The sequence below is a fragment of the Thamnophis elegans genome, chromosome 2, assembly GCF_009769535.1.
Source record: "Thamnophis elegans isolate rThaEle1 chromosome 2, rThaEle1.pri, whole genome shotgun sequence".
Lineage (NCBI taxonomy): Eukaryota > Metazoa > Chordata > Lepidosauria > Squamata > Colubridae > Thamnophis > Thamnophis elegans.
In genome coordinates, this window is record NC_045542.1 from 4989224 (window position 1) to 5015292 (window position 26069).

The following is a 26069-nucleotide window of genomic DNA, read 5'->3' on the forward strand; positions in this document are numbered from 1 at the left end:
AGGTTGACTCAGCCTTCCATCCTTCCAAGGTGGGTGAAATGAGGACCCAGACTGTGGAGGAGATATGCTGACTCTGTAAACTGCTTAGAGAGGGCTGAAAGCCCTATGAAGCGGTATATAAGTCTAACTGCTATTGCTATTAATTCTGCCTCATCATGATCTCTGGCTGTTCCAATTATGCAATACCCCCCAAAAGGACCAGAAAACCATCCAAATATTTTGTGTGTGTCTTATAAGGACCTACTGGAGAGTACCAATAAACTAGGCAGTTAAGCAATTATTTTTATTTATTTTTAATTACTTTAATAAAGTGGTTATTATCAGCAATAGCTGTAGCATGAAAGGGGGCTGATCTGCATGAGTAGTCGTAATTTCCAGTTCTTATGTTCTTTATATACAGTGCTATTCTGAGATTCTTTTCTTATATCAACGTACATTCCATCTTCTAGAAGACTTCTGTTTATACACATATAATTAAAGATGTAATTAAAAAAAGTGCTCAGAATCGGAATAAGGCAGCGCATTCCCCTTTTCTAATAAACAAACCAGTCAAGCAGGATTTATTCATCATCTTAATTCTGTTCCCTGATTGCAGTCTTTTACTTTTCCCCAGACAAATGAATAGTTGCTATTAGTCCTTTAGAGAAAGAAAGGGAGAAATATAATGCTGGACATTAGGCCAAAGTAGTGGTGAAAACAATCCTGCTCACTCTCCATCGCAACCCTGAAGATAGATGGCAAAATTACTTCTTTTAAAGTCTACTCTCGTCTCCTGTACATCAGGGGTGGGTTTCTCGCCCCGTTCCAACCGGTTCGGTTGGAACGGGGCCGGCGGCGTCCTCGTGCACGCGCGCAATGCACGCATGCGTACTAGCGTCTGTGCGATGCTCCAGCTGCTCCTGGAGGATCGCGCAGGCGCTGTATGCCTCCTGCACATGCGTGGAAGCGCAGAACTCGTCAAAACCGGGTAAGGAGTGCGGGCGGGCGGGCGGGCGGGCCCTTCGCCGTTCCCGGAAGTTACTTACTTCCGGGTTCGCCGACCAACCGGTTCGCGGGGACCGCCGCGAACCGGTTGAAACCCACCCCTGTTGTAGATACTCCAGGTTTATGAAGATGGAAGGAAAACTGTTCAGTTTAGGTTTCTAGACTGGAAGACTCAAAACATAACGTGGGGCAGTTTTGTGTTTGTGTGGGGGAGACTCACCCTCAGGAGTGGAGGGCCTTGTTCCCCCACCTTCTTCTAGGACTGTCTCCAAGGGCAAGAAGTCACGGGTGGGTGGCACCCACTGGGAGTACGGAGCAGGGGGAGGGGATAGCCTGCCCAGGGGGAGGTGGCGTACACTGGGGGAGCCTAGGGGAGGCAGAAAATGGGGAGGGCGTAGAGTGACAGGGAACTGGGAGGGAGTCGCGTCATGACATGGCAGAGCTATGCCCCAATGGTACCTGCGGGAGAAGCAGCGGCACGGGGGCCTCATGGCAGAGTGGAAAAGGGGCGGGCAACAGACCCCGGGAGGAAGCAGGGCATAAGCTATGGTACCATTCTAGAGTCCTGGGTTCTGAGTTACTAGGAAGAAGGATTGTGACAACAAAGAATATTCAAGTTAACTGCCATGCAGCCGAACTCTTTCAAATACTGCCTCTTAACAGATTCCTCAATATTCAAATCTTCCTCCAAGTTCACCTGAAAAGGCTTGGGATAACTCTGGAGCCAGAGTTCTACCATGTTTGGTAAATACAGAGGGACGTCCTTTGCTTAGACTGAGATGGTGGTCAGACTCTGGAAGACGATCTAAAGGAAGAACTAGCTTTCCTGTGGCAACAAAACAGCTCAAGTCCATCTGCAATCTCATCTGTTTTCATAAATGACCAAGCAGATTCAAAGGTTTGCCTGGGAGCTTGAGAATCTGGAAGGATAGCCTGCCTCCTCAGTATTGTGGATTTCTATCATCTCGGGCAGGGGTGGGTTTCAACCAGATCGCGGCGGTTCCCGCGAACCGGTTGGTCGGCGAACCCGGAAGTAAGTAACTTCCGGGAACGGCGAAGGGCCCACTCGCCCGCCCGCGTTCCTTACCCGGTTTTGACGAGTTCTGCGCTTCCACGCATGCGCAGGAGGCATACAGCGCCTGCGCGATCCTCCAGGAGCAGCTGGAGCATCGCACAGACGCTAGTACGCATGCGTGCGCTGCGCACGTGCACGAGGACGCCGCCGGCCCCGTTCCAACCAAACCGGTTGGAACGGGGCGAGAAACCCACCCCTGATCTCGGGGTACCTTCTGAGTCTGAGGCAAGTGAGCATCTGTGCGTGTGTATCTTTACGGCTGAGGCAAATTCGGAATAAAAAGTTGGGGATAAATTTAGGAGTTCCGACTCCTTTCCTTTCCTCACCTCAACCAACAAGCTTTGCTTCTAAGCCCTCGGCCACAAACAACGAGTCACTCTGGCCATTTCTTACCAATCACTCAAGTCGGCTTTGGTGCCACAGCCAAGAATGAAATCCAAGTAGTTCTCAGGCTGGCCTACCACACACAACTTCTTCTGCCAACACAGAAACAGTTCCAAAGCCCCAAGGTATGGGGCCAAGCTAGCTACGCTGGTATGGGTCCTCCCCATCTGCTCATTTTGTAAAAATCTCCTCTCTCCACTGCAATTCTGTATTGGGGAAGATCTCTCATGGGGCAAGGGGTGTGTGTGTGTGTGTGTGTGTGTGAAGTCAACCAGCTAAGCTCAATAATAGGATTTCACGATCTCTTTTGCACCACTGTGGCCTGGCACTGTCTCCTCGCATGACACTGGCAGACCAGCTGCTCAGGAGGAGCAGGGGAGGGTGAATTCTGGCCCCTGTTCAACCGATACTTGGCCTCCGTTTTCAGCCCATGTTCCAGCTCTCACACAAGGCCTCCATTGAAGCGGGAGTTTGCATCAACATTTGCTTAGGGCTGGGTATTTGCATCCGCTGACGTCAATGCGAGACCTGATTTCTGGAGAATGCAGTGGACAAGGAGGCAACCCAGGAGTTTCCTTCAGATGACTGAAGTTCTTAGCTACCCTGCCTGGTTCAGGAAGTCTGCAGCCCTTAGGGGAGAGACACATGACAAGGCCTCTGAGTCTGCAAATACTGAGATAATCATGAATGGTTCAGCACACAAAGGCAGTACTTATTTCATTTTTTATGTAAACACAATGTTTACACATATTTACGGAGAATGGAGAACTATTGGTTCCACCACAAAACTGCGGAAAGCATCGCGCTGTGATCGATAAATGTAAAAATAAAGCGAAAACCTTACCCTAACCCCCCCAAACCTAACCCTAAACCTAACCCTAAACCTAACCCTTAACCTAACCCTAAATCTAACCCTAAACCTAACCCTTAACCTAACGCTAAACCTAACGCTAACCCTTAACCTAACGCTAAACGTAACCCTAACGCTCTAAACCTAACCCTAACCCTTAACCTAACCCTAACCCTAACCCTAAACCTAACCCTTACCTTTATGTGAATCGGCTTGCTTTAATTTTATTTTTATTTCAATTTTTAATTTTTTTTGTCGCGCTGTGATGACGTCAAATGCGCGCTTTCGTCGAGCGCGCTTTTGTGGACCGCGGTTTTGACGGGTCACGGAACTATCTGCTTAGATTTGTGCATACAGTACGATGATCTGTGCATAAGAGGATAAAAGTGCCTGACTGGCTAATTCTACACCTTGTTAGGTTTTGTAAGTCTAATGCTGGTTAGTTAGTTAGTAAGTCATGAAAAGATAGCAATAGCAATAGCAGTTAGACTTATATACCGCTTCATAGGGCTTTCAGCCCTCTCTAAGCGGTTTACAGAGTCAGCATATCGCCCCCAACAACAATCTGGGTCCTCATTTTACCCACCTCGGAAGGATGGAAGGCTGAGTCAACCCTGAGCCGGTGAGATTTGAACAGCCGAACTGCCGAACTAGCAGTCAGCTGAAGTAGCCTGCAGTACAGCACTCTAACCACTGCGCCACCTCGGCTTCTTGCTCTCAAGTAAATATGTTCAAGAATGAAGCTACAGGCAGCATCCTTATGCTCATTTATATGACAGTAAGTCCCACTAATCTGAGTGGAGCTTACTTCAGAGAAAACCTCTTCCAGACTGCTCGTTTGTCCCTGAATGGAAAAATCCTGGCATGATCCAACTGTGAAATCCAGGAATCTGAATTCCTGGACATAATTAACGTAGCAAATATGAGTTGGAAACCGAAAATTGTGTTGCAGATTCAGATTATCTGACATTAAGCAGAGACCATAAAAGGAACCACCATCACTTTTTTGATGCTAACATTTGCATTATGCCTACACCCTTTCTCCAATGTGGTGCCTTCCAGAATTCCCAGCCAGTTCCAGCCCCACCTTTAATTTCCTACTGATGCTAGAGACCGCCTGCTGCCAATTACCTCCCACAGACCCATTAGATCTCACAGGGTTGGCCTCCTCCGGGTGCCATCTACCAGCCAATGCCACTTGGCTATTACCTGGGGGAGGGCCTTCTCTGTGGCAGCTCCGGCCCTCTGGAACGAACTCCCCGCAGGGATCCGGACCCTCACCTCTCTCCAGGCCTTCCGAAAAGCCGTCAAAACCTGGCTTTGCCGGCAGGCCTGGGGGTGATGAGTTCCCTCCCCTCTCGACATGTATGGTCGTGCAACTGTTGTTTACTTTTATTATTTGTATTTTGTTTTTATGTTCCCCTTTTTCCCCCTTGAATTGTTCGCCGCCCTGAGTCCTCCCGGAGAAGGGTGGCATACAAATAATAAAATTCTAATTCTTATTCTAATTCTGATAGGATTGCCATAAGTGTGCTTGGGAGGGAGCGTTGTGTAAGAGTTATCCAAGTGCCCAAATGCCTCTGTATTTCTGCTATCTCATCAAACTTTTATTTAGCAGGTTGAAAGGGGAGGGAGAAACCTATGAGCACAGTCTCTCTTCTTGCCGAATACCCAGTGATTGGCATTCCGAGACAGGTACAAATGAACCTGCACAGAGCAGTAGAATTTGAATTTAATTCCTCCTGGAAATTGGAGGAGAATCTCTTGTGTTCACCAAGAGGCTGGGGAAGAGCTGTCTGTTTGGGCTTCACCACATGGATATGCCTGGTGCTATCCATCCCTTCCCCAACACTGCTTTAGCAGTGGGAGAGGAAGGACTCTGCTGTAGTAACAATTTGCAGTTCCTTTTTCCCATTCGGTGAGCTTTTTCTTCTTTTCAAACGACTCCAGCCAATCAAGATCTGGCTGTAGGATGACATCAATAAGGGCAAACAAAGCCAAATCTTCGCCCTCCGTTTTAAGCTGGCGAAGGGAGGAGTGGGAATCTCCCTGTTGCCAAGGCAACCGTGCTACATCATCACTCGGGGTGCTCCTGGTCCACAGCACTTCTTCACATACCGCGCGGAAAGCGTCACACACAGAAGCACACCTGCCTGTAGATGCTCTCTGTTCTCATGATATTACTTTCGATGGGACGTGCACTGGAACACGCAACCTCAGGCACATTTGCATAGGATGAGTCACGAGGAGACAAACTGCACTTGGGCTAGGGACCATCACTTATTCCTCCCACGGTGAATATTTCCGTCCTTGTCCAAACTGTTCCTCCCGACTTCTGAGATGGGAGGGCTTTTGGGATATGCACGAAGAAAGAATATAGGGGACCAAGCCCCCTTTATTTTGGCTAAGGAAATAATATAACAACAGCCCAGAATGAAAGGCAGATTTGTTTCAGAGAACCACCCATGGTTAGACGTGGAAGAACAGATAAGATTTAGTAATTATGTTTTTCTTATTATGCTCCAGATAAATTATCAATGCTAAAGAACTACAGGCATTCCCATCAGTGTTTATAACACTAGACCAGTGTTTCTCAACCTTGTCAACTTGAAGATGTCTGGACTTCAACTCCCAGAATTCCCCAGCCAGCATTCGCTGGCTGGGGAATTCTGGGAGTTGAAGTCCAGACATCTTCAAGTTGACAAGGTTGAGAAACACTGTCTTAGGGGAAAAAACAGGTTTTCTGCATCCACCTGTTCTGAAATGTATTTGGCAAATTCTTGAATCATACTTGAGAAACTCAGATGGAAGCTCCAGTAATGGAAGGATGGACGGACCCACTTTGTTCTTCCATTGCTGGCATTATTTAGGGTCTCTGTCTTGCTTTCTCTCTCTCTCCCCCCTCCTCTATTTCTCTCTTCTCTTCTCCCCAGCGAATGCTGGCTGGGGAATTCTGGGAGTTGAAGTCCAGACATCTTCAAGTTGACAAGGTTGAGAAACACTGTCTTAGGGGAAAAAACAGGTTTTCTGCATCCACCTGTTCTGAAATGTATTTGGCAAATTCTTGAATCATACTTGAGAAACTCAGATGGAAGCTCCAGTAATGGAAGGATGGACGGACCCACTTTGTTCTTCCATTGCTGGCATTATTTAGGGTCTCTGTCTTGCTTTCTCTCTCTCTCCCCCCTCCTCTATTTCTCTCTTCTCTTCTCCCCAGCGAATGCTGGCTGGGGAATTCTGGGAGTTGAAGTCCAGACATCTTCAAGTTGACAAGGTTGACAAACACTGTCTTAGGGGAAAAAACAGGTTTTCTGCATCCACCTGTTCTGAAATGTATTTGGCAAATTCTTGAATCATACTTGAGAAACTCAGATGGAAGCTCCAGTAATGGAAGGATGGACGGACCCACTTTGTTCTTCCATTGCTGGCATTATTTAGGGTCTCTGTCTTGCTTTCTCTCTCTCTCCCCCCTCCTCTATTTCTCTCTTCTCTTCTCCCCAGCGAATGCTGGCTGGGGAATTCTGGGAGTTGAAGTCCAGACATCTTCAAGTTGACAAGGTTGAGAAACACTACACTAGAACATAAGTACATCCCTGCTTTGGAAGGGTGAATTTGCTTTAGTGATAAAAAACTGGGCTACAATTTTTTTAAGTGCAATGGATTAAAAAAAAAAAGTATTTATCCAACAAAAAAGTTGAATCTTCGTAGAATCTTTACCAGAAGGTTTACTCATAAATAGGTTTGTGTTATTTCAAAATCGGGTATTGATGATTTATTATTTAAGTTATGTATTCATATGAATGTTTTTTTCTTGGGGAATAGTTTACGAACCTGTGAGAGTCAAACTATATAGAGCCGAGGTGGCGCAGTGGTTAGGGTGCAGTACTGCAGGCCACTTTAGCTGACTGTGATCTGCAGCTCAGCGGTTCAAATCTCACCGGCTCAAGTCGACTCAGCCTTCCATCCTTCCGAGGTGGGTGAAATGAGGACCCGGACTGTGGGGGCAAGTTGCTGACTCAATTTGCTAAAAAATTTGTAAACTGCTTAGAGGGCTGAAAGCCCTATGAAGCGGTATATAAGTCAAATAAATAAATAAATAAATAAATATATCACTTTGAGCAATGGGAAAAAAAGGTTAAGTTATGTTCTTTATATCTTGTTCTGCCTTTTTGTACAAAAACCTGTGAACCCTAAAAGAATGTTTTCTTTTTTCTTTTTTTTTTAGCAAACTGCCTGATTGTATTTGATTGAAAAATAATGTAGAGTAGATACTGATACTACAATTGCACAATGTTTTTAAAAAGAATGTACATGGGTTATGGGTGCAGTCAGGGCCGGATTTAGATGAAAAGAAGCCCTAGGCTATTCCACTTATGAGGCCCTTTCACCTCCCATTTTTAAGTTTGTAAATTACATGAGAGACAATAAAATACATCATTACTGTGATATATATCAATATATATCAATATATATAGCTGGCCTCCCGACGGAGGGCAGCTCTGCTCTGCGGCAAAGGCAGCGAGGCCAGCCGCCTCCCCTGCTGCGCTCAGCTGCCCGGCTCGGCCCCCTTGCCCACACCTGCCTGGCCGCTGGTGGGCTCCGCATTGACGGGGCGGATACTGGGAGCGGCCGCGCCTCTCGCCCGGCCGCAGGTGCCGGGAACGTGGGCGGGCTCCCCAACTGCCGCGGCGCTGGAACGATCTTAACCAATACATTTTTATGTTTGTTTCTTAGTCATATGCGTAGAATCTCTCCTTATTTTCGGTTCAGTGTTTTAGTGTTCACTGTTTTTAGAATAGTGTAATTTTAATTTTGCTAACTATTTGAATGTAGTGCCCTCTTGATCTTGAGGCCCCTAGGCTGAAGCCTAGTTAGCCTATAGGAAAATCCGGCCCTGGGTGCAGTAGAGTTATGATGATGTTAAAAACACACTTCCATACACTCACCTAAGAAGGTACTGGAAATGTACTCAGACACCTGGTTTCCAGAACGACTCATTTCAGAGAGGTGGGTTAATTCACGGTTCAGCATTCTTTTGAACTATCAGAGACAGACAAAAAAAGAGAATGAAATAATTAATATATATATATATATATATATTTTCTGTCTATGCCCTGATAAGAATGGAAATGCATGACTGTATATTTCTTCTTGAATAAGCAATCATGTACAAGAGCAATCTCATGAATGGGGATAAATTGACACTTAGCTTCAATGCACATGGGCATGGAGACAGACTTAAGAGAAGAAGAATGGCTACAAGCTGGCAGTGGTGAGTCAAAGTTCATTAATAAAACATATAAGCTATACTTTGAATCTGTGAAAATTCAGTGCACGCTGGAACGCTCTGTAACCTGGGAATTCTACTAACGTGCAAGGGTTCCTCAACAGAATGCTGCCTAAAAAGGGTTTGCTTTAATAGTATGAAGTTCTCAAATCATTTCTATTACAATTTATGGATACTGTATTTATGCCTGCATGTCTTACACAGTCAGATTTTTCTAGAAGCGCCGTGTGTGCCTGCAGTTGCAAATTGCCTCAGATGTAAAATGTTACTTCTCTAGACATGTAATTATTTATTTATCCAATCATGGGAATGCTCACATTTGTAATGAATGCATCTATTCTGCCATATTTCTGAACGTAGATGTGAGTTCTGATGATTTACGCACATCTCAACACATCCGAAGATGAATTTTCCCAACTTCATGCCTAACGAATAAGCATTCTATAACTCCCATCCCAAATCAACTCAGGGCAGGGAACAATAATTTCAAGTGATACAGGGAAGAGTAGCATCAAAACAATAACCACACCAAAAGCAATCACAATATAATAAAGTACACCAGAGGCAATGCAGTAATTGAGACAACCAGTTTTTCAAGATCTTACAAAAGAGAAATATACATGGTTGGGGGACATCCAAATTTTGGAGGAAATAGCACTCCATAGGGCATATGCAGTGACAAAGAAGGCACATTCCCTGGCCCTCCTGTAAGATGACATTGCACGAGAAATAGGACCCAAGGGACACCTATCCTGACAGATTTCCTTCTTCAGATGGATAGAGATACCGTAATTGGCTATTGACAATCCCAGAGTGTTTATTTTATTTATATCCCACCTGTATTAGTTTTACAACTAACTCAAGGCGGCAAACATATCCAACACACCTTCCTCTTATTTTCCTCACAATAATAACCCTGTAAGGTGAGTTGGGCTTAGAGAGAGTGACTGACCCAAAATCACCCCACCGGCTTTCATGCTAAAGGCAGGACTAGAACTCACAGCCTCCTCGATTCTAGCTTGGTGCCTAACCAGGTAAGTAGGCCTTGTGCTATGAAGGACTTTGAAGCTAATAACCAGAATCTTAAATTGCACCTGGAAACCCACTAATATAGTATAGTGTAATTGTCAGGCCTGCAATTATATTCCTTTTAGAATTTTGGCCCGCCACACTTTCTCTTATTTTATTATGCTGTTTCATTAGTATAGTTGATGGGAGGGAGGAATAGACAGGAGTAGGATTGTGGAATGTGTTATTGTCATTCTTTACTAGAAGACCAAGGTTATCTTTTGTCTCCGCACTTTTACACCTGACCGGAAGCAGCTGGGTGGAGACGCCAGCGTGGAAGAAGAAGATTGGACCATGTGACGGATTGTGGGTGTGGGGACAAGATCATGAACTTTTAACTAGGTGGAATTGTGATGTAATTTCCAGAATTGGGATTAACATAAATGTGCTAAGATGTCTGCTTTATTAAATTGGAACTTTAAGGATTGTTTTGCCTTGGACTCTGATTTAATTCTACATGATACTTGGGATTAACATAGATGTGCTAAGATGTCTGCTTTATTAAATTGGAACTTTAAGGATTGTTTTGCCTTGGACTCTGATTTAATTCTACATGATACTTGGAACGCTGACAGTAATGTAGTGTAGTACAGTACACTATATAGTATAGTGTATCATATTCACAGAGAAGTGATACATGGGTGTATTGAAGTCTATACATAACTACCCTTAGTGCTGCATTCCTGACCAGCTGTAGATTCTGAGTGGTCCTCAGGGGAAACCCTGTGTAGAGCACTTGTAGTAATTCAGATATGAGATAATCTGGATTTGAGTGATTGGAGTAGGGATTCCTGATCAAGGAATGGATACAACTGCCACCCGAGATGAATTTGAACACTAGCCCATAGAGCCATAACTGCATCTGTGGAGGAGTCATGAATGTAGGATGCCTAGATTACACCAGGCATGACTGATGTAATAGAACTAAAAGTGAAAGATCTCTGGTGCATTTTGAGGCCTCCTGTTAGTTTATGACAAGGGTCTGCAACCTTAAACACTCAAAAAGCCATTTGGACCCATTTCCCACAGCAAACACCGGGAGCCGCAAAATCTGTGGTGGGCGTGGCTAACTCAACATCACTCACACCCAGTCACATGACCCGCCTAGCCACGCCTACCCCGGTTTTCTGGCTCCCAGTGTGGGAAATGGGGATCTCTCTCTCTCTCTTTCTTTCTCTCTCCCTCCCACTCTTCTTTCTTTCTTTCTTTCTTTCTTTCTTTCTTTCTTTCTTTCTTTCTTTCCTTTCCCCTTCTCTATTCCCCTCTCTTTTCCCTCTCTCTCATTCTCTTCCTCCAGCTCTCTCTTGTTTCTCTCTCCTCTCCCTCTCTCCCCCTTCTCTCTCTCTCAATTGCATGATCCGGTCGGCAGGGAGCCGTCAAAGAGTCACATGCGGCTCAGGAGCTGTGAGTTGCTGACACCCGGTTTATGACATCGGTTAATATCCTAATGAGGATTTCGGATATAGCAATAGCAATAGCAGTTAAGACTTATATACCGCTTCATAGGGCTTTCAGCCCTCTCTAAGCGGTTTACAGAGTCAGCATATCGCCCCCACAGTCTGGGTCCTCATTTCACCCACCTCGGAAGGATGGAAGGCTGAGTCAACCTTGAGCCGGTGAGATTTGAACCGCCGAACTGCAGATAGCAGTCAGCTGAAGTGGCCTGAAGTACTGCACTCTAACCACTGCGCCACCTCGGCTCGGATATGTTGCAATACAATAGTTTTTCATAAGCTTTGGGCTATGATTCCCTTCATCTTTATATACAACACGTATGGCTAAATTGACTTGGTAATGCGATTGGTTCATCTAAAACATTTGGAAGGCAACATTTAGGAAAATTGTACATTATTATAAACAACTAGGAAAAACAGGTAATGTTCTTAAAATACACTATTTATTTTCCAGTTTGATCTTAATTACATATCCAAAAACATGTCTTTATTTTTTTTAAAAAAATCTTGAGATTTATCCAAGTGAAATGATAACATAGCTATTTAAAAGAAATTGAACGTATGTATGTCTCAGTCTTAAACAGAGATCTCCACGAGTGTCAATTTCACTACAAATTCATTCCCGTGAAAACCAATCTTATTATTTGTATTTGTATTTGGTTTATTTGTATGCCGCCCTTCTCCAGGAGGGACTCAGGGCGGTGAACAACTCAAAGGGGAAAGGGAACATAAACAACAGTACACATAATTAAAATACACGAAAATCACACAACCATACCAGTCGAGAGGGGAGGGGAACTCATCAACCCCAGGCCTGCCGGCACAGCCAGGTTTTGACGGCTTTCCGGAAGGCCTGGAGAGAGGTGAGGGTCCGGATCTCCGCAGGGAGTTCATTCCAGAGGGCCGGAGCTGCTACAGAAAAGGCCCTCCCCCGGGTAGTAGCCAGATGGCATTGGCTGGTGGACGGGACCTGGAGGAGGCCGACCCTGTGAGATCTGACAGGTCTTTGGGAGGTAATTGGCAGCAGGCGGTCTCTCAAGTACCCTGGTCCAATACCATGAAAGGCTTTATAAGTTACGACTAGCACTTTGAAGCGTATCCGGAGACCGATCGGTAGCCAGTGCAGCTCGCGGAGGATAGGTGTAATGTGGGTGTACCAGGGTGCACCCACAATCGCTCGCGCGGCTGCATTCTGGACGAGTTGAAGTCTCCGGATACTCTTCAAAGGCTGCCCCATGTAGAGCGCATTGCAGTAGTTGCAATGCAATAGACTTATTATGAATTTAACTACATTATTTACGCACGATCACTTCTGCCTTCGCCCCTACTGTATGCAATTGTGAATCATCCCATACAATCTTGAGGCTCAAACAACATCCTGGTTGTCAGGATGAAGGGGACCAATAAAAAACAGCATTGATAACAGAAAACACAAACTCTTTCCTACCCTCTTGTAGTCCTCTTGATTTTTGCAGCCTAGCCCTAAATTAGACAAAGAGGAGTTGAGTTTGCAGGAGCTCTTGACAAATTACATTTGTGGCTATATGCAAGCACCATCCATATCTCATCAAGAGGGAATGGTAAGAAACCATCTGGACCAGCAGAGGTAGCTTTTCACATGTATTGATTAGAATGAGCCAAAAAAAGGTATTCAGCTCTTCTTCCTAATCCCCCAATCAATCCTTTTATGAGAAGTTTGTTCAAAACACTGAAGAATCAGTGATGAATAAATGCAATTATTGAATTGAGAAATAACTTTCAACAAATAAGGCAGGATTTCCTTTCCTTTCTTTGTATATTATGAAGTAACTATTGTAGCTGCAAACTTCCTCTGTTTTTCATCCTGGGTGACATAATCCTTTGGCTTCTTCCTTACAGAGGGAGGTGAAGGCAAACAGCTCAAACGGCTGTTTCATCGTAACGCCAATAACTCATGAGGAGATGGCTTCTTGTGAATGAATATTATTGAGATAAATAATTATTCGATAAAAAGTTAAGAGTGGGAGAAACTAGTAGCAAAAAGTTGGGATTTCTTAAAATGCCTGTTTCAACTCGTCATTAATCTTCAACAAATTCTACCTGTGGAATTTCTGCTCATTCATTAAATTACTATTTAAGTAATTTTTGCTCCACTCTGACCAAAAAGCTGCCAGTGACTTACAAGCCTCTGCTGATTTCAAAATTAGCCTTAGTTCATAACACCATTTTACCGTGACCCGTCAAAACCGCGTTCCACAAAAGTGCGGTCGACAAAAGCGCGTATGTGACGTCATCACAGCGCGACGAAAAAGATCGAAAAATTGAAATAAAAATTAAATTACAGCAAGCTGATTCACATAAAGGTAAGGGTTAGGGTTAGGATTAGGTTAAGGGTTAGGGTTAGGTTTAGAGCGTTAGCGTTACGCTTAGCGTTAGGTTAAGGGTTAGCGTTAGGTTTTTCGTTAGGTTAAGGGTTAGGTTTAGGGTTAGGTTTAGGGTTAGGTTTGGGGGGGTTAGGGTAAGGTTTTTGCTTTATTTTTACATTTTTCGATCTTTTTCGTCGCGCTGTGATGACGTCACATACGCGCTTTCATCGACCGCGCTTTTGTCTACCGCGGTTTTGTGGTGGAACCCATTTTACATGGTTCTCAGGTAGTTCTATCCTTCCACACTTGCTCACTTTGTCATTTCTCTGATTCTTTCACATGAAACAGAATTTTAAAAAAAACTTGGGTTGGATCTCGCTTAGTATTTCTTCTCCTCTTCCTTCCTGGTACAACATTTTGCTTCTCTCGGTGGTTTCCAAGAAATTGCCGTCATTTTCTATCTTTTGAAGGTACTTTTTGTTCCGTGCCTTTCCTGTCTGAATCCTTGAGTTTGCCAAGCCCACATCCTCTCCTGTGTTTTCTCTTTTCCCTGCCAAAATGTAGGCAAAATGAGGGCAAATACTGTTGAAATTCTCATTGGCTCAACTAAATTCTAGCATTCTGGCAGTGTCCGGTTGCAGTTTAACTAAACCATGGGCTTCTCAGCCCAATTTTCTGGGGTTCACATGATATAACATAATAAGCAGACCACAAACCCTATAATATTTCTTGTGAAGAACCATGACCCAGAGGTGCTGAATTATTCCATCTCATCCCATTCTCTCCTGGAAAATCTGGGATGGTTTTTAAATACCCTTCTACGCAGCTTTCCTTACAGAAATCTAGCTGCAAACTTAAAATGGAAGACCATTCCAAAGTCAGAGCTAACCTGAAGAATAAACAGCTAAGGATTTTTTGATGTGAGAACCTCTTTAAAAAATTGGAGGAGGATGAATTTGAACTTGCGTGGTGTGGGTGGAAATAATAATCAATACAGAATAGTTTTGGAGTTGAGTGCAGTAACAGATCTTCACCCTCACCAATGTGAGTTCTAAGTGTGGAAATATCCAATGATATGTGTGTATATTTGTTTTTTGGGAAACAAGATATGGTAACTCTGCATCAGAACAATTTTTTACCTAATGTTATTCAGGAGTTTGGCATTATTTGCCTCTAAGCAAAGCAAATTCTGCTTTCCAAAGTTGTAGCAAAAGAGAAAGTACATGGGATAAATGAACAAATTTGCTTTTACAGTTTGATGCTTGATATTGTTCTCTTTAAAAAAAAAACCCTTTCGTCCTTGAGAAAACTCGCGGATGCTGCTCCCTGGCAGGAGAGCTGAGGTGAGTCATCAACTAGGCTTATTAGGAGAAACATGCCTCTCCATCACAGCAGCCAGCCTCAGGAAAAATGAAAGGGAAAAAGTTACCTTCTAAAACATGGGAAAGCTTTCAGTAACGCCCCAACTGCCCTTGATTAGGGCAAGATGGCTCAATGGAAAATCCTAATTCAAAATCCAGGGGTCTTTCATTCTAGGGCAACCAACTTCTTTCCCTGCCAGGACTGTCCAGGTGACAATCCTGCTCAGTTTTCCAATTGAAACTTGTTCTCTCTTGTTTAAACTCAGAACATTTGTGAGATCAAAATGTTACCCTGAGCTTCACCAGGAAGAACATCATGGCAATCTAAAAAGATGAACTGATACATGAATGACTAACATTTTTACTTATTTGTGGAATAAGAAAATATTTTTTTTATAAAGAAAAGAAACTGGCACAGAAAAAAGGCAAAAACAGTGCATTTGGACAAGGGGGTGGGTTCCTGCCAGTTCTAACCTCTTCTATAGAAGAGGTTCCACAAATCTACAGTGCCGTTTAGAACCGGTTCCAGCTCCCTCCCACCCCAGCCGTCCGCACATCATCAAGATGAAGAGCGAGAGGAGGAATTCTGGGAGTTGAAGTCCACAAGTCTTAAAGCTGTCAAGTTTGAACACCCCATGGGGTTTTTTTCCCTAAAGGGTTAGGGGTGCGAGGCTCTTGTAACTTGACAGCTTTAAGACTTGCATGCTTCAATGCCAGAATTCCTGAGCCAACATGACTGGAGGAGGAATTCTGAGAGTTGAAGTCCATGAGTTTTAAAGCTGTCAAGTTTGAACACCCTTGGGGTTTTTTTTCTAAAGAGTTAGGGGTGCAAGGGTCTTGTAACTTGGCAGCTTTAAGACTTGCGTGCTTCAAATGCCAGAGTTTCTGAGCCAACATTTTGGTTGCTAAGCAAGAGCGTTGTTAAGTGAGTTTCAGCACATTTTACAAGTTGGCCATGCCCACCCAGTCACATGACTGGCAAGCCACTCCCACCCAGTCACATGACTGGCAAGCCACTCCCACCCAGTCACATGGCCGGCAAGCCACTCCCACAAAGCAGGCCACACCTACAGAAGAGGTTCTAAAAAAATTTGAAACCCACCACTGATTTGGACACAGGCCTACATGGGTCTTAAAGACCAGACATACTGTTTGAGTGAATCTGATTCTATGGAGGTGTTGAGACAGACTCGTCTTTTGAACATTATTAGTACGATGATGCAAGCTTGCCTGTCTATCTTTCCAGAAACCGCAGAAGAAAGGAGGAGGGAGAAAGACCTCCCTCTTTTTAATAATGTACCATTCCCTGGTCAGAATCCAGCTAGTAGCCTTCTCTGTCCTTATTCTTTGGATGTGCTGGGCTACTATAACCATCATCCTGAAACAACCTGCCCATTGGCTGAGGATGATAGGAATTGTAACAGAAATAGAGAGTCCCAAATTGGGTAAAACAGAACTAGAATAACGAAACGCCATACATCTAGAGTATATAGGACCATATTTTCAGATTAAAGGAATCTGGCTAACCACAATCCATGAAACCTAGAGAAGAGTTAGGGGAAATAACTTCATAAAAATCTTGCCTTTTATCAGGCAAACAAAAGATTCATCAATGAAGAAGCCTTCAATTGGGAGACAGAACTTTTTGTAGCCAATCTTTAGACTTCACGCATACATATTTATGTGTTTCGGATAAGAGAAATTGCTACATCAAGAGTTACCTAATTTGTTCTTTTCCATTTCTAATTCCTTTCTATTATTTGCTATCTGAAAGCAAAGAGAAGCGTTTCGTGTTGCAAGATCTTTTCTCGTCTGTGATAGGAATGTGGAGGGTTTCAAATCTAAAGCCAAAAATATGCTAGGAAGCAAATGATGAACAGGCACACATGGGAAACATTATTTATGACATTTATTCTCTTCTAATTGTTTTGCAATTTACTACAATTCCATGTCTTAGAGCAGTGTTTCTCAACCTTGGCAACTTGAAGATGTCTGGACTTCAACTCCCAGAATTCCCCAGCCAGCATTCGCTGGCTGGGGAATTCTGGGAGTTGAAGTCCAGACATCTTCAAGTAGCCAAGGTTGAGAAACACTGTCTTAGAGCAGGAAGAGAAGCTATGAGAAAAGGGACTTGATCTAACCGTTCAGGCCGATCAAAGTCTGCATTAGGAATTGAATTATAAAACATCTGTACAGCTTCCTGAATCTTCCCATATCAAACATAGTTAATACAATTAAGCGGATTATGCTCTTTCAAGTTCTTACGGGCATCCTTTTTTTGTTGATATGTCAATGGTAAAGGCAGCAATTTTTAAATCATCTTTGTATTAGCCTTTTTTTTAAAAATCTACTGCCAGAATGCAAAAGTATAATACCAAGGTTACATTTCAGCTTCTGCCACCACTGTGTCAGAAGTGTTTTATGTATTGTTATTAAATCCAGGAAAAAGTATAAACTGTGAACACTGGTAAATGTGTAATAATTAAAGTGAGAAAAGATTTCCAAGTGATAATCAATGCAGTTTAAAATAATTGTGTGATTCTGATTTCTTCTTGCAACGTATAATTAAAGGCCAGCTTTATATCATCAGCAACTAATGGTGGAAAGTCACACTGGAGGTGGTTGTTGAATTAAGAGGTAATCCCCCCTCCCCTTCCCGCATCCTGTTCCCTCCTTCCACATGTTTTAACAATAACTGGATTGGGATTTCTTTTTTATATATATAAATTTTTATTTTAAACACATCAACACATCAACAAAAACAAACACATGACTTAAAACAACATAGGAACAAGAAGTTCCATCGTATATCATACGGCAGTTCCGTATCGGTTTCTTTGCAGTTAGTGTTTTCCCTACTATACATTTCTATCTTGCATTCATGGTCTCCTTAATCGTTATCCATTTTTATGTACTATTCTATATTTATTTATACTTAGCTATTTATAACAAAATATTGTTTACCTATATTATGCTTTATATTTTTACTGTCATTTATTCTCTTACATACAATTATAGGTATACATTCACATAGTTATTCTTTTTCTTTGCCATTCTTATACTTTTGTTATTCCATTTAAAAGGTTATAAGGTACAGTTTGGATTGCTTTATTTACCCCTAGCGCCTGTTGTAACACCACCTTATTTTCCCTTTCTTTTCTTTTCTCCCTCCCTTCCTCCTCTACTTCCTTCCTTCCTCCTCTCCTTCCCCTTCTTTCTTCCCTTACCTCTCCGCTACTCCTACCCTCTTTCTTCCCCTTCCTACACTCTCTCCTTCTTTTTCTCTCCCTCCCTCCCTCCTCTCCTTCTCTTTCTCTCCCTTCAACCCACCTCTCCTTACCTCTTTCTTCTTCCCTTACCTCTCCTCCACTCTTCCTCTTCCTTTCCTGCCCTCTCTCCTTCTCTTTCTCTCCCTTCAACCCACCTCTCCTTACCTCTTTCTTCTTCCCTTACCTCTCCTCCACTCTTCCTCTTCCTTTCCTACTATCTCTCCTTTGGATTGGGATTTCTATTATTACTCTTTCAAAGAGATTGATTTGTTAGGTTTTTTTAATGCTTTAATACTGGAAGCTTCCCAAGATGGGCAAGAAATAAATTCTACAAGGTGGACAGCAAATAAATAAATTCAAGAAATAAATAAATAATACCCCAATGCTACCAAACTACCTTGGAGGTGGTGGGAAATGTTCAATTCACAGGTCAGACTTCCTGAGGAATTTGCTGGAAACAACATGTCACAGTGAGCTCACCCAAAGGAGGACTAATCAACTCAGCGGGATGTCCAAGGTTTCATTTGATTCCAGATAGCTTTTGAAATTAGACTGCCACATATTTACCACATATTGCTCTCTCCTGACTCAATTGTTATTTGGTGAGGAGGCAAAGGAAAGTTCAGTGCAGCAAGAACCATATCCAACCTCAGATTATTTTGATTCTCTGACATGAGAGCTCACGTGGCATGACAAAACCGCGCTCAACTAAAGCGCGCCCGATTAAACCGCGTCGCTGACGTCATCAACAGGGCGACAACAGCGAGCGCGGAGAAAGAAGGGTGCTTTAAATAGCGCTTTGAAAGCAAGCCGATTCAAGTTAAGGTAAGGGTTAGGTTTAGGGTTAGGTTTAGGTTTAGGGTTAGGTTAAGGGTTAGGGTTAGGTTAAGAGTTAGGATTAGGTTTAGGGTTAGGTTAAGGGTTAGGTTTAGGGTTAGGTTTAGGATTAGGTTTAGGGGGGTTAGGTTTAGGTTTAGGGGTTAATTTTAGGTTTAGCGTTTACAGTGTGCTTTTTTCTCCGCGCTGTTGTCGCGCTGTGATGACGTCAGCTACGCGGTTTCGTCGAGCGCCCTTTAGTCGAACGCAGTTTTGTGGTGGAACCGAGAGCTCAATTTATGCAAAATCAGAACAAGATTGTCTAATTCTAACCCTGACATAAAATGCCACTTTTGTAGGATTTATAGAATTCCTTTCAAAATTAAGTTTCCCAGGCCGAGGTGGCTTACAATTTTATTGTTCATGTTTACATGCTGGCTTTTGTGTGAAAAATTAGCAAATAAATCTGAACACTTGAAATTGTACCATAAAATGCAACAATTAAATTATGCAATATTAAACATACAAAAGCAGCAGCAGCTGCCAGAATATTAGTTTCTTAGTAGCATGTGTATTTAAAATCAACATCCCCTCTCATTTGTCTCCCCAGGAATGAGAAGAGTGATCATTTATCCAAGCTTACTTTTTTCCAGACACCCTGTTTATTCTAGTGGCACTCTCAAAAGATTTAGACGTGTGTTGGGCAGTCCGGACAGATTAAGATTCTATTAGTGCAGTGTTTTTCAACCACTGTGCCGTGGCACACTAGTGTGCCGTGACATAGTGTAAGGTGTGCCGTGGGAGAATTACTTTATATATAGTCAATATAGGCACAGAGTTAAATTTTTTTAACATTTTCTAATGGTGGTGTGCCTCGTGATTTTTTTCCATGAAAAAAGTGTGCCTTTGCACAAAAAAGGTTGAAAAACACTGTATTAGTGTACCATCTAGGCTTCTGAGTTGACCAGCTAAAAGGGATCTCACATGGGGCTAAGAATTCCCAGAAACGGGATCTCAAGGAATTTCAATATTGCTGTGGGGCGACCATATTTCATGACAACCAATGACAATGTGGCAGGTTACACAATGGAGCTATATTTTTTCTTACTGGGAAGGATGATCCGAACCCGAGAAGTTTTAAATATATTCCCTTGTCATGGTCAGGCCATTTCCTGTTGTGGTTTAGACTTACAACAACTATTATCCTCTGAGGAGTGTGGGAACTGTTAGCACGGTCTGCCCCCAGAATTCCAACATATTCCGCAGGGCTCTGGAGGATTTCCTGATGGTGGTGCAGTGATTAGAGTGCAGCACTGCAGGCTACTTCAGCTGACTGCAGTTCTGCAGTTCGGCTGTTCAAATCTCACCGGCTCAGGGTTGACTCAGCCTCCCATCCTTCTGAGGTGGGTAAAATGAGGACCCGGATTGTTGTTGGGGGCGATATGCTGACTCTGTAAACCGCTTAGAGAGGGCTGAAAGCCCTATGAAGCGATATATAAGTCTAACTGCTATTGTTATTGTTGAAGTTCAGTCACCCTATGGAATCTGGGCAGGAGATATAATTATTTCTAACTGAATATGACTAAAAGCTCATTATCAAGATGACTTATGGCTATAAGAAGAAGCAAAGTTTCTTTGTCCTGGTCCTGGGTTTTCCCTACTGCTCAAGGCCTGGTGAGCAACCACAGAGAAGCCTCAGCCATTCAATCTGTCGGCTAGGCAGTCAGAGGATGACACTGATGGAATCTATCGCTGATTTGTGTCAAAACCACCAATCACTACCCTCCCTCTCTGTCTTTGATTATTTCGAAAAGAACTCCAAAATAAAGAGTTTTGGTTTCCTGATCTTCTGGAGCAATTACCACGGATGTCTGTACATTTCTTTAAATAGCATGATTGTCAGCATTGTGCTATTTTGTGTCATCCCTAAGAATAATAATAATAAAATAACACCTACTCAGAGACTTGCAGGAAAAGAGAAGAGTTGTTGTGGTTCTCTGTTTTTATGAAAGGGAGGAAACTAAAGGAACCGTTTTACTGTTTTGCTGAATGCATAATTTGACTGATCGCCAGGTAAATAAATATCCAGTATTTCCTAAGGCTCTCAAATATGAAACAAAGCTGTTGGGACTTCTTTCATCTAGCGAATAAACGGAATTGAATGTACAAAGAAAATGTGAGTGCTATGAGAACTCTAACTAAGCCTTTCCCATGATTTTTCAATGTGTTGAAAGAAATATCCTTTTGGGTTCAGCTCCAAGTGGGGGAAAAGACACTGGAGACATGGAGGCTGCTTGGAAAGATGGTTTTAATGGTGGACAGGATCACATGGCTTGAGCTCCTGAACAGAAAAGGGGGATCAGATGCTTCAATGTTGGTGGAGAAGAAGAGAAGGGCTGAGGGAGGGGCTTGCTAGGCTTTTTATACCCTGTTCAGCCCCACCTCTCTGTTTCCTGTTCCTGTCTAAGAAATGTCTTCTGATTGGTTGTCAGACTCCCATGGGGTCATGCAGGGGCAACTCTCTAGGCTACGTTTTGAATCCAGGTATGAGTTCTCAGGTGCCACGTGGAGAGTTGAGTAATATCCCTTCCCCCTACAGCTGCAATGGAGAAGTCTTTGTTATGTAAAGTGGGCTAGCCTGGCCTTCTCAGTGGCCTATTGACAAAGTGTGGATGGGCAGGAAGCTACAGGCAACTATTCTGTCTTTTAAAGCATGTTTCTTTCTTTTCATATCCAGAGAAACATTCTGCCTTTTCAATATTTCCTAGGATATTTCATTTTTCTGGGAGAGGGCTGGGTGATAACTTCCCACAATTGTTTAGAAATGGTTTTGTATGGGTCCATTCCATTATATGTAGCGCATTAGTGTCACTCCTGTACTGCAGGAAATAATTTAGCCGATTATGAGGTTTCTGTTCAGGAAAGAGTGGCTGCTACAGATATCATGGACATTGGATTGAGTGGATTTCCACTTCCAACTGTAACTTTCTGGGCTCAAGTTGGAATTATCATTGGACAATAGGAGAACTTATTCTAGCATCACATAGTTCTCCTGCTCCAATTCCTGTTTTCTTGGAGTCAGCACCTACTTGAGGCTTGTTACTACCACCAGTGACTATTCATGACTTATGTCATTAAGGAGCCGAGGTGGCGCAGTGGTTAGGGTGCAGTACTGCAGGCCACTTCAGCTGACTGCTATCTGCAGTTCAGCGGTTCTAATCTCACCGGCTCAGGGTTGACTCAGCCTTCCATCCTTCCGAGGTGGGTGAAATGAGGACCCTGACTGTGGGGGCGATATGCTGACTCTGTAAACCGCTTAGAGAGGGCTGAAAGCCCTATGAAGCGGTATATAAGTCTAACTGCTATTGCTAGTTCAGCGGTTCAAATCTCACCGGCTCATGAAGCGGTATATAAGTCTAACTGCTATTGCTAGTTCAGCGGTTCAAATCTCATCGGCTCAGGTTGACTCAGCCTTCCATCCTTCCGAGGTGGGTGAAATGAGACCCAGACTGTGGGGGCGGATATGCTGACTCTGTAAACCGCTTAGAGAGGGCTGAAAGCCCTATGAAGCGGTATATAAGTCTAACTGCTATTGCTAGTTCAGCGGTTCAAATCTCACCGGCTCAGGGTTGACTCAGCCTTCCATCCTTCCGAGGTGGGTGAAATGAGGACCCGGATTGTTGTTGGGGGCAATACGCTGACTCTGTAAACCGTTTAGAGAGGGCTGAAAGCCCTATGAAGCGGTATATAAGTCTAACTGCTATTGCTATTGCTATGTCATCTCAGCTGGGACCCAATTCCACACTGTGCCTACCAGTTCAATCTCTTTTCATTCTTGCTTTTTTTAAATTTCAGCTTCCCCACCACCGCCCTACAAGTTAGCTACCTCTTCTTCCATGCTTGCTTTCCATAGTCCACTTCCTCAAAAGCTGAATGAAGTGAAACTGTAACCGGGGGGGGGGGGGGGAAAGAGAAGAGACAGCAGCCAGGAAAAGGGGAATATAATCAAAGTGGCAACCTCATCACCCTCCGGCAGCCAATCAGCTGTGCCTCATAGCTATCTCTATAGCAACAAGAATCTCCTTAGCAACTGCCTTAATCTTCAGAGCAAAGGATAGGGTCCGGGAAACCCTCCATAAGAGGACCATGTCTCTTGAACGTGACAAATTCCATCCAGAGACCAACATGTATATATTCTTTTCTGTTTTTTGTTTTTTTAAAGGGATGCATGATAGTTTAATCTCCTCTTGGGTATAAAATGCTCGATTTGATTAGAGCAAGTTGTCGAAACGACAACATAAGCCACATCAACAAACTCACATTGGTAGAATTCCCTTTTTCCGTCAGGTGACAAGCTCTTTAAATGTCAGAAGTGCAGGCATGAAAGAATGTGGAATTGTTAAAATAAAACAACACGGAATGTGGAACATTACTTTTCTCCTACTATGGAAGAAGAGAAAGGATGGGATTGAATATACCATTTTCCCCCCTGAAGGTCTTATTTCTTTCTTTTTTTTTCCTTTTTATTAAATTTTTATTTTATACACCTAAGCACATCAACAGAAACAAACACGTGACTTAAAAACAACATAGGAACAATAAGTCCCATCGTATATCATACCGCAGTTCCGAATCGGTTTCTTTGCAGTTAGTGTTTTCCCTTCTATACATTTCTATCTTTCATAATCTCCTTATTCGTTCTCCATTTTTATGTACAATTCTTTATTTATTTATACTTAGCTACTTATGACCAAATATTATTTACCTATATTATGCTTTATATTTTTACTGTCATTTATTCTCTTACATACAGTTATAGATATACATCAGGGGTGGGTTTCTCGCCCCGTTCCAACCGGTTCGGTTGGAACGGGGCCGGCGGCGTCCTCGTGCACGCACGTGGCGCACGCATGCATACTAGCGTTTGTGCGATGCTCCAGCTGCTCCTGGAGGATCGCGCAGGCGCTGTATGCATCCTGCGCATGCGTGGAAGCGCAGAACTCGTCAAAACTGGGTAAGGAGCGCGGGCGAGTGGGTGGGCCCTTCGCCGTTCCCGGAAGTTACTTACTTCCAGGTTCGCCGACCAACCGGTTCGCAGGGACCGCCGCGAACCGGTTGAAACCCACCCCTGATATACATGTATATATTCTGATTGACCTTTGAGAGAATTGTTGGCCCATAGACCAAAATCCCACAGACTGGTAATGCCAAAGGTAATTACAATCTGAATCTGAGACAAGTGTGCCTGTTCTTCTTCTGCCTTCAGTATAGCTAGCTATTTCTATTAGGCTGGATCAACTCTGGTGCTCTCCCATGTCTATTACCTGCCCCTTTCATATTTTTCAATGCAGAACATTGTAAGGCAAGAAGACTGAATGACCTCACTTTTTCCTTCCTCCTCCTCCTTTCCATCATTGCCCTTTCTAAGGGAGTAACATTTAACACAAAGCTCAGCCTAAAGCAGGCAGAGGGAGTTGGTTCCAGCTGTAAGGCTCCATGTGTACGCATACACACCCAGACACACTGTATACTTGTTCATATAAGCTTCGTCTTCTGCTTTGTAAGGAAGCTAAAGCGTGACCCGTCAAAAGCGCGAACGTCATAAGCGCGCCGACAACACCGTGGCACTAAAACCGCAATTTCAAAAGCGCGCCGACAACAGCGCGCCGACAACAGCGCGCCGACAGAAGCGCGATTTCATTTAAGGTAAGATTTACAGTTAGGTTTAGGGTTAGGTTGAGGGTTAGGTTGAAGGTTAGGTTGAGGGTTACGTTACAGTGCGCTTCTGTCGGCGCGCTTTGGGATTAATTAGTCATTCATTCGTCGCCCGGTTTTGTCACCGCGCTTTAGACACCGCGGTTTAGTCAGGCGTGCTTTTGTTGTGCGCACATTTGTGGTGGAACCAGCTAAAGATTATGGCTTAAAACTTCCCACTCAACAGAAGCAAATATTTCTAGCTAACTGGCCAGATAAATGTTCCAAGCTGTCCAGATTAGTCTCCTTTGAATATTTTGACCAAATACTTGACCAAGAGTAGTACAACATTTTCAAGTTGCTGTCAATGGCTATCCTGGGTGGGAATTCTGAGACTTGGGAGTTTCAAGATAACAGGGAAACTTCAGGCTGGGGAAGACTCCTCTTGAGAATGTAGCTATCTAGGTGTACAAAACAGAGTATCTTCTTCTGAATGGTCCATTTATTATTTATTTATAAAATTTATATGCCGCCCAATCCCGAAAGACTCCGGCCGGCTTACAAAACAGAGAAAAAAAAGACACATAACGAACACATAACGGAAAAAAAAACGGTTTAAAAGCAACACTTTTAAGCATTCAGAGACTTCAGCTTGTCCAGAATGCAGCCGTGCGAGCGATTGTGGGTGCACCTCGATACACCCACGTTACACCTATCCTCTGTGAGCTGCACTGGCTGCCTATTGGTCTTCAGATACGCTTCAAGGCGCTAGTCGTCACTTATAAAGCCCGTCATGGTATTGGACCTGGGTACTTGAGAGACCGCCTGCTGCCAATTACCTCCAATAGACTGATTAGATCCCACAGACTAGGCCTCTTCCGAATTCCATCCACTGGCCAATGCCGATTGGCGACCACCCGGAGGAGGGCCTTCTCTGTGGCTGCTCCGACCCTCTGGAACGAACTCCCCGTGGAGATTCGAACCCTCACCACCCTCCAGGCCTTCCGCAAAGCCCTTAAAATCTGGCTGTTCCGACAGGCCTGGGGCTAATGAGCTTTTGTCCCCCCTCGAATGGTATGGTTGTTGTGTGTTTAAATTGTGGTATTGTTTTGTTCGTGTTCTTTTTTTTTCTTCCTTATTTGTACCCCCCCCCCCCCTTGACTTGGGTTGTGAGCTGCTCTGAGTCCCCTTCGGGGAAAAGGGCGGCATAGAAATATAATAAATTCAATTCAATTCAATTCAACACCTCATGCATTCATTCTAATCATTCATAAATAACAACTTGGCTTATGCAAACCATTTAAACTCACAGAACTACTGAAGAAAATTGAAAGCGACCAATGCCAACCTGGCTTCAATCTTGGTAGAAAAACAAGAACAGCAATTTCATTAAAAAGAAACTAAAAGGAAGAACACAGATAAAAAAAAAATACAGGAAAGGTCACAAAATAATTGGGTGAGTCAACTGAAATTAGTAAAGCC

General features: G+C 43.5%; 1 protein-coding gene across 1 annotated transcript in view; it reads right to left on the bottom strand.

Annotated features, from left to right (window-relative positions):
* Positions 1-26069, bottom strand: part of PDE4A (phosphodiesterase 4A) — a 113943-nt gene that overhangs the window by 20398 nt on the left and 67476 nt on the right. The window contains exon 7 of the mRNA XM_032238972.1: positions 8240-8333. Within this exon, the coding sequence (XP_032094863.1) occupies positions 8240-8333 (94 nt within the window). The remainder of the gene's footprint in view (positions 1-8239; positions 8334-26069) is intronic.